The following is a 10108-nucleotide window of genomic DNA, read 5'->3' as shown; positions in this document are numbered from 1 at the left end:
GATAATATATATATATATATATATATATATATATCCATTGGAGTAGATTAATTCTCCCCTAATATTTGAGTAAATCAGAGATTGAAAAGCAATTGATTGTTATTTTTAAATATGTTTTAAAAAACGGACAAACAATTATGATTTTAATTCGATTGTTTATATATAAATAATGTAACAATAATACATACTATTTATTTTCTTTTTATACACAAATCTTTTTTCCTTCCTGCACGTAAGTCGTGAAAAAAAATGGCTTTAAGTAAACAATTGCAGTATCCGATTTTATCCAGATATTCGTTTTTTTATAAAAAATTTAAAAATTCACTCATTATACATATATACGCATATATCATGTAAATTTATTCGCGATAACAAATTATCATTAATTGCAATGAGATACATGAGTCACATCACTTTTAAAGATTTCGATCTATTACAGGAATAATCGTCATCTTACCAGTAATTTAGTTCACCATTTATACATATGTGTGTGTGTGTGTGTGTGTGTGTGTGTGTGTCGACATTATTCTGATTGACTGTATTATTTCACAATTTAACGCTCAACGTCACCTTGCGACATTAGTAATACACAGTTCAGATTAATCAACGTGCTTCTTTGATATGCTTAACGAGCCTTTTCTTGAGCTTCGACGACAGGGCAAAAAAAAAGTTCACGTAGCAAAAAACACGACGCTCGCTCACCCGGACTCCCAAGTTCGTTCGTCCTCGTGAATTCGTAAATTCGTGGAGTAAGTTCGCAGAGCTGGGACCACCCTTCTCCGTTTCGATGGCACTTCACCCCTTCCAGCTAGGTCTCGCTGGACTCTCTCCTTCTCCCTTCCCTCTCTCGTCGTTCTCTCGACGATCCGCTTCGCTGTTCCATCTCGAGGAGAACGAACTGGAAGTGGGAGACCAGTATCACCGCCCGCTCCACCCTGCTTCATTCCCTTCCCCCTTTCCCCGTACAGTCCCCTGCCACTACTCCTATGCCTCCCACCATCGTCGTCTTCCGCGCGAGGAGCTTGGGCGCCCCCTTTCCCTCCATCCGGACTATAATGAAAGATATTAACTACAATTTTATATCGAATTACCGCTGAAACACATTTCAAATTACTTGGGCGTAGCCGTGGCACATAGCGGAGGCGCCGAGGTTGCTTCAGCCAGGATTGGCGGGATGCTTAACGGCAACGAGCGGGATTGGCCTGGAAGTATCAGTGGTAGGGCTATCTAGGGGCGTGTCAGAATCCCGATATGGCCGCCCAGTAACGAGCGGAGGTGCCTGCCGTCCTCAGTATAGGCAGATCAGTCGTGGCAACTCGATGCACACGCACGTTTCGCGTGTACGACTACGTTCTCAGTCCTAGCCAGACCGATCGGAGCGATTCTTCGTCCGGCGAAGATCAGGATTTCGCATCTTTCTCTCGGAATTGCACGCTCGTGATTATCTAATCCGCTAACCGGAAGGCGTTGCCGTTCGAGAATCTTTGTCGCGACGAATATTCAATTTGCAAACATTTGTTAAAATTTGACTCGGTTCTATCAAAGTGATCTGGATAATCGAATAACGCTGCGAAACGTGAACAAAGAGTCAGGTGATAGTGCAGTCCAAAAGGGAACAGTGCTGATAGACTGTTATATTACCGATTTGAAATCGGTAAGCTTAATGAAAGTTTCGCCGTCGAATGATCAATTCTGGAATGCGTGACAGGCAACCGCGATAAGCCGACTAAACATAGACTCTCAAATGGACGCGATCGAGATAGATCAAACCAGAGTGGTGGTTGCTAGATTGATTGGACTTTGATACAAGTGATTGCTCGTGATCGTTCATCAGGCACAACTGTGATCTAGTGCGAAGGATATGTTAATGTTTAGAAATTTTTCTTTTAAAGTATTGCATCTATTTCATGGTTAAACAATTGATTAGCGAACGGTCTCAAACTTATTTCTACTTTCGTTGGTAAGATAAACACGCCGAGCGCGTAATCGTGCAAAAGTGAGAGGAGAACACGCTACAAAAGTCTTATATAAAAATAATTAATAATTGAACAAGCAAGGAAAAGGAGAAAAAGAAAAGCGGAAATGGCCGACGGCTTCGCTCTTATGCGCGGCAATTATGTTAAGTGGCCAATTAGCAATTAACCAGGGAGCCGAGCCGAGCGGCCTCTTAATTGCGTCTGAGAAGAAGGTGGTAGCGAAGGTGGAGCGATCGAGCGAGCGGGAGGAAGTGCAAGGTGCATACACATTGCGACGCAAATATCTGTCTTACGCGTCATTTACTCCAGATTATTCTGCAAGATTTTCGCCTCGATTCATTCACTAAACCGCCTTCAGGATTTTGGCGATTTAAAAGTTTCGACGTCGGACACAAATCTCTAAATCTTTAAGATCGAATTTTATTGGAGATCTCTGGGTATTCATGTTCCTAATACGAATGTTCGTCACAAAAGAAGTTTCTTGACCCTCTTATTGGAAAATCAATCCTTCGATCGCGACAAATCTAAGATTGAACATCAAACGATGCCGAACAACGTGCCAATTATACGGGTAAGAGGGGAAGAGGAGTGAAAGAAATTGGGTCTACTAAGGATACAGTGAAGTGCAGTTGAAATAGAGTGAGAGGGCACGATCTCTTCCTGGGATAGGCTACGTCGTCACCGTCGGCAAGATTCTGTCTCCCGGGTACCGGGCGAGTCCTGGGGTGGCGACAGAGGCACCTACAGGTGCCCGTAGCCCGAAGGAACCACCTGCGTCTACCGTGATGACGGTCCATCATCAGCAGAACCACCACGTGGCCGCTCTCAGTGGCGTCGCCGTGGCCAATAACGGTCTGAATCTCAGCAGGATGTCGGGCCTGGAGGCGCATCGGCTGGAGAACATTGTCGATCGAAACGGCGTGGCAATGGAACGTCTATCCAACGGGCTAGATTCACGGAATAACAATTTGAATAATAACAACGGCTTAGAAAGGGGCGATGCCTCGACAACGATGCCGCAAAGGTCGAGGTTCATGATCACTGATATCTTAGGCGGCGCTTCCAGCAAGATGCATCAATCCGGGCTATCCAGCCAGGAGCCACCCGGAAGTCCACCCTCAACACCGCGAGATCTCAGTGTCAGGCATCAATCCAGAACGTCCTTGAGCAACAGCAATCTAGACGAGGACAGCGACGCAAGTCACCACGACGGCGCTTCCGTTACGTCCAATGGTAAATGATACTTTATTACACGCTTTCGAAACAGTGCTCATCGCTCGGTATAACGACGTGATATATAGCCGAGGCGATATTAGAATATAGACTTTCTTTAAGTATGTATCTTTAAGTATGGAATGAGAGAGCCAAGTTCAAATCTCAGCTAAAATAATATTTTTCGCGATAAGTTCTTTGTTTTAAGATGTTTTATAACATTATTATTATTATTAAAGACAATCAATATAATTTGTGGTAATATTTCTAGTTTTAGTTTATGCATTTCAAGTCCGACAAACCGAATCGGCATGCAGTTTATAGACTTCTATATATTAATTAAAATTTATAGACTTCCATATATTAATAGAATTCTATATATTAAATATAGAATTTTATATATTAAACTAAATAATGTATCTGTGCTTTGCATATTTGCAACATTATGAAGCATGAACTTCTAGTTTCTCTTAAACAGAAAGAAGGAAGAGATATGTATTCACGGCGTAAGTAGTCTTGAAACGGAGTTGAGAAAGTTAGATTTTTGACAGATATTTGAGATATATTGTAAAAAAAATGGGATAAAAATGAATAGACGGATCTTATAGAGAGATCTTATATATCTTTATCAATTCAAAGAACAACATTAGAAACAATCATTTGCTTTAAAATTTTATTAAATACAATAGCAATTCAGTTTTATTGCTAATTTTATTGGTTTTTTTTTTCGAAAACAGATAATGCTCGGTTTTGCTTCATTTTCCCATATTATACATGTATCATATATTTATATATATATTTATTATATATAAATACGGCATACATAATTTATTCTGCACAATCAAGTATTTCTTAAAATATACAGAGATAAACAGAGTTATATACATAAAAGGAATAATAAATGTGTCGTGTTTTTTTTCATCTATCAATAACCAAAACTTCAACTTAATTGAAAAGTATAATACTCGAATGATAATTTACAGTTACGAAATATGTGAGTATTGTGATTTCGATTTGTTCACCTGATCGTTCACATGAACTTTCACGGAGATGTCAAGGACATTTACGGGACACGGTCCGACCGGATTCAATCCAATCGGTGAAATCACGACGGCCATCGCTAGTTACGCGCATAAAGAACACCTCTCTTTCGAGAATCAGATATATCTCCTAAGATAATAAAACGTATATTTTTTTTTCTCTGTTTCTCTCTTTCTCTGTGGGTTGCTGTGCCCATCCGACCGACAACGTTTAGGAATTCTAATGGTTCTAAATTGGAGCTCGGCATTCGAAAGCTTTAATTATGTTACCCTCATTTATTTCATTCATCTTTACTTTTCTACCTGTGCGCCGTTGTCCTCCAGAGTTCAATCCCTCGGGCTGAACAAGTGTTAAGTTGTCATAACTTTTTTGATCGGACAACGCCGAATTTCGTAAGACTTTCAAGCCACCAGTGTTACGCAAAACTCACATCCGCATACGCACAACGGAGATGCAAGTAAAACGTTAAAAAATCGATTTTTAATTACAGTGAAACTTTCACATTAATTATCCTAATTGTAAAACCTACGGGATACACGTGCAAATTATTAATTCCATGACTCGCGCAAAGCTGCGAGTATAAATGTAGATATAATGCTTGTTTGAAAAGTGTTACTCGCTACTCGATTTCTACTGTGATAATAAACGTTTCTCACACGTCGCTACAAACCGCACGGCGATCGCAGAAATCGTAGATCGCATTTTCTCTTGGAACTCGTCAGAGGGAACTATTAAGGTGAGCGTATCGGCACGATTTCCGTTAATTCGTAGCTTCTTTTCCCAAGACCAATCGTCCTCCTTTTCTCTCGGGGCTTGCTTGTTTTTAAACGCGACACTCCAACGAAGCCGCTCGCTACAACGACTAAAGCTGGCTGTTTGTTCCGTAATCGGCTTATTTCCTCAAAGAAGCGCATTAGTGACAATTACGCGGACGATGGCGATGTGATTAGAAGCGGCGACGAGTAACACTAATACTGCTTCCGCGGCACTAAATCCGGCGCTCCTTCCTTGTGAAAACATCAGCGAGCTATTAAGGCGCTAATTTTTCCACGACATTGACTCGCCGCGACGGCTCGCACCTTGCACCGCGTCGCTATTTATAACTCCCCTTAAGTGTTTCACGGACAAGACCAATGACCAGCCCCGGCGCGGCGTTTGGAAATCTCAAGAGTCACGTCATGGTAATCGATAATCGTCGTCCTTGCCTAGCTACGGTGACACGAGGGAATAGGGAAAAGTGCCCGCGATAAGGGATGTTGAGCTCGAATCGTGCGACACGTACATGCGTTCTTATGTATACATACTGTCTTATGTTTTTATTATATCTTGGATTCAATATATGATAACTCACTAGAGAATGTTAATTGAAGAAAATGTCATCTTCCGAGAAGACTTAAAATCCATCTTCAGATAAAACAAAAAGCTCATACTATTCCTTATATAATACTAAATTATAACATTTTCTCTATATCTTAAGCGATATCTGTAAAAATAAATATTTTATAATCATTATTTACAATGATCAAAATCCGCGTATCCATATTCGATATGAATAGTGACAATAAACGTTTTCATTATTTGTTTCTTTTGTTCCTACATGATTTTCACAATAATAATTTTTATAGTTGAAATATAATTCTTCAAATAATAATAAAATGATATTATATCTAAATCTAAGCCAACCAATTATTGACACATCTACCAGTAGGTATTATTAATTAACACACATTACATTCAGATTAATCAAATTCGTAGATAGATATGAAGAATATATATGTATATCAGCAAATGATGCTTACTTTTTAACGAATATCGATAAAAAAGTCATATTGTACAATACAAGATATAATAAGATCCATTAGAAAGTCATCTAGTTACATGATTTGCAATTTTTATGTATGTCTATACGTTACAAGTATCAAGAAATCCGCTACTTTATGAATAAATAAACATATCAGTAAAGCTGCTTATTGCAGTCACAAGCCAACTCTTTTAACGAACGAAGCCCTAATCTATATCGAGCCATCGCGCATTGCAAAGACTTTATTCTCACAAATAACGCGAAGCATAAACCGAATATTCTTTTTTTTTTTTTTCGAGATAATGACCGCGTATTCGTTATTGGCGTTATCAGTCGCAGTCGGTCTCGCGTCATGACCATCGTCAATGTGTAAGTAGTGTATCTACCTTCCGTGGTACGCTGTCCGCGGTCACAGAATTATTAATGAAAGACAATTAGGAGGAGTAACGTCGATGTAATTGCCGCGCCGCACGCTTTCACGTAGATTGGCCCAAGCGATTTTTTTACGGGGCGACCCTCCCTTCCTCCCTCCCTCCCTCCCCCTTCCCTCTACCGTTAAAGCCATCGTCCGACCATTCCAATTTCCCGTCTCGATTATTACATTCCGCCATAGCGCAACGGCGGGACCGAGCGACGCCGCGGCTCGTCACGGTACAAATACGATCGATCTTTCACGCGGCGTTGATTAGAAAATTATTAACGTCGGACTAACAACCAGATGTAATTGCTGACGGATTTACGCATCGATCATACGTCGCACCGAAGATACGATCGCTCGTTACCTGTTTACTTCTCGCTAGAGGATCGCGAGCCCCTAATTATCGTTCTGGTTATGTCCTTATGCGACAATTACACGCGTTTCGTGCGTCAGGCTGATGAGCGGGAAATTATCAGCGAAGTGCAATTTAAGGTAGCGACACTAATCTAATCGCGAAGCGGAACACATGCGAGGAAGTACATGCTTCAATTTGATCTGCTTCTACATCGTTATATATGTTTCACAATGTCATGGTGAAAATTGTCTTTTCGACGCAATATTTTGTCAGTTGCTTTATGCCCGTTTCCATCATGTAGATTAATTATAATCTCGATTTAATCTACTTTTCTATTTACTCTTTTTCTAATTATTAGAATTGAATTATTAGAATTGAATTGAAGCGAGACTAAAATTAATCTATGTTGATGAAAACGAGCATTAGTCATTTACAATACCGTATATTTATTGTAACGCAAAGTATTTATTTATACTGTTGATAAAAATTAAAAGTTAATAATTAGGTGTTTTTTTTTCAATTAAACTTCTGTACGGTTCATCTTTTCTTTTTTTTTTCAAACTAAAACGAAAAGAAAAAAGAGAAAAATAGAGAAAAAATTTCAAGAACATGTTTATATTGTACATACAATATATAATCACAATTATTTTTAGTATTTATTATAGTATTTGAAAAGTAGATCGACAAAAGAGAATAGAAATCTGAGGCTAAAATTTCCAATTTTCTTCGAAAAATATAATTTAAGAAAATAACAATGATTATTACGTCACTGTAGCGTGCATCAAATTCACACGAGTATAAATATATGTCAAAGTATAATATAACCTCTAGTTTCTATTTTCTTTCATACATTTCTTTTAATACGGATTTAATATCGGATCAATGCACTCCATTCTAACTGGTTGAGAAAGGTGTGAAAAAACCAATCTTTCTCAGCGCGGAATATCATTTCTTGGGCGCGTGTACGAGTCGTTTGTAAGCCGCTTAGAAAGCCAACATTCATCCCCAGGTTCACATTGTTGTCACCTTCGTATATCGGTCGGGAAGGTCCTGCCAGGGACCGGATCGTTTCACATCCTTATGGACGAACTCGCTGACTTTTCGACGCGCGACTAATCCGAGAACCGGAAATGATTGGCAACCGTTTAGAAGTCGGCACGGATTAGTTAGCTCTATGTAAGGGACTTTCGCGAGACGAAAGCAATTTCATATCCGAAGGCGCCTTTTTGCGAGCGCCCCGACAAGCCGGCTGTCGGACTTTTGACGACACAATCTGCGTGCCGGATTAATCCACGATCTGAATATCGGAGAAGTGAGGAGAGAGATTCAACAGTACAGTAATGTCGAGAACTGGAATGCCGCTGGTAGTCATCACAAATGCCAGAGACAGTGAAGACTTTGAGTGACAGATTTGAAAACGATTATCTGACAATGAGTGTCGAATAGGGATAAAGTGATAACGCAAATTGAGTAACTTAATAAGAATTAAATGTTGGACAATTATTATTTCGTAAAGTACCTTGAAAAGTAGGAAAATGTGGAGGGAATTCATTAAAGCGTAATTTTGAAAAGTAAGCTAAATGTATAGTGTCTTAAGTCACAGAAGATCTAATCATTTTATCAGAGTATAAACGTTCAACGTTGCGTTTAGCATACTCGAGATTTGGCAATCGTCACGATTTGGTGTTGCGCAGGATATCACGATAGATCTAATCGTAACGAGTGATCGCGCGGAGGGAGGGTATCGTGTTTACAAAGCGGGTGATCTTAGATTATGCGCGAATGATTAATTATTCCGTCGGAGGCAAACGTTTACGTAGGTAACAATGCGCTTCTGTGCATGTATTGTCCGATCGAGAATCTCACAGTAACTCGAATGAAACTTCCTAAAATGACTTCGAAACTATTTAAATCTCATAATTCAATCAGATGTTTTAATTAACTAAATTATTCTCTGTAATTTGACGATTATTCTTTCGAGATGGAGTGATTCAGTATCGATTCAGTGATCAGTATCGATTTCGAGAAAGTGAGGTCAAGTTTGTCAACGCGGATGCCGAGTGCTTAAGAGGATTTGAAAATCTTGTTAAGCAAACGCTGTGGAAACCAACCACGCGAATCCCAACAACGACAGTAAACACCTGTCGACGGTATACGTGAGGAAGTCTTTAGCGAAGTCCGGCCATATAATGCGTGCGTAAGTGATTCGAGAGGCGCGTTCGTTCAAAATAACGGGGTAATTATTGCTAATATGTACCGCGGTATGTTCAGAAATTTTCGAATTATGCTTCCAACGATATAATTGCGAGCATCCTCCGATTTGAGGATAAAAATACGACTTTGGAATCGGTGTAAAAAATTTTAGGAAATAAGAAAAGATATACGCGTACGCGCAAAGATATATACAACATATTTTAAGGAACATATAAAAATAATGTTTATAACATTCTCTAATATACATTTTACATAATTATATGTATGTTTATCTTAGTTTTAATCATTGCAGAACCACCTAAAATTAAAAAGAGATTATTCAAGTTTTATTTCTATCAATATAGATTTCTTGGTTTAATTTATTTATTATTTTTTTAATTCTTGCAATTAGAAAAAAATAAAAAATTAAATCGAGATTAAAGTTAATATACATTGTGGTAGAAAGGAATCATTAGAGAAATATAAATATTTATGGTATATAATCTTAAGCGAATTTTCTATTTCATAAAAATCGATTCGATTTTTATGAAGTAGAAAATTTGCATTTTTTTTTCAATTATTTTATATGAACGATCGTAACTTGATGCAATCGTCGTATTTCTGTTCACTGCCTGCGTGGAATGCACTTCGAGCATTCCACGCAATGAAATTCGAGAAACATACAAGTATTACGTAGAAACGTACTCCTCGTAGAAACTTTAGGCTCATATAATACGATCTGACTATAATACTCGATTGTATTTTTCCCTATAATGTTTCTATGTAGCAATAGATTACCGTGCACTGTTATATGACACCTCGCAGTTCTTATTCTGTTATGATATGATTAAATAAATTATGAAACGATAGCTGTCGAAAGCTGTTATGATTGCGCAAAATACCGCAGATATTAATGCGATATTATGACAAGAATTATTTCATTAACGTGCGATAACACGATATTATTATTACATCGGTATCACTATTTATCTGTAAATATTAATTTATCGGTTAAAATTTCCTTGTTTGTATATATATATATATATTTTTTTTATTACTAACTTTTTTAATTAATATTTTCTTCATGCTTATATATATATATATATATATTT

General features: G+C 38.2%; 1 protein-coding gene across 1 annotated transcript in view; it reads left to right on the top strand.

The window, feature by feature from the left end:
* Positions 1-2761: 2761 nt before the first annotated feature.
* Positions 2762-10108, top strand: part of LOC105627081 (homeobox protein B-H2) — a 31516-nt gene continuing 24169 nt past the window's right edge. The window contains exon 1 of the mRNA XM_012208361.1: positions 2762-3209. Within this exon, the coding sequence (XP_012063751.1) occupies positions 2762-3209 (448 nt within the window). The remainder of the gene's footprint in view (positions 3210-10108) is intronic.

This window comes from Atta cephalotes (assembly GCF_000143395.1).
Source record: "Atta cephalotes unplaced genomic scaffold scaffold00008, whole genome shotgun sequence".
Lineage (NCBI taxonomy): Eukaryota > Metazoa > Arthropoda > Insecta > Hymenoptera > Formicidae > Atta > Atta cephalotes.
This window is presented reverse-complemented; position numbering and strand designations above follow the sequence as displayed.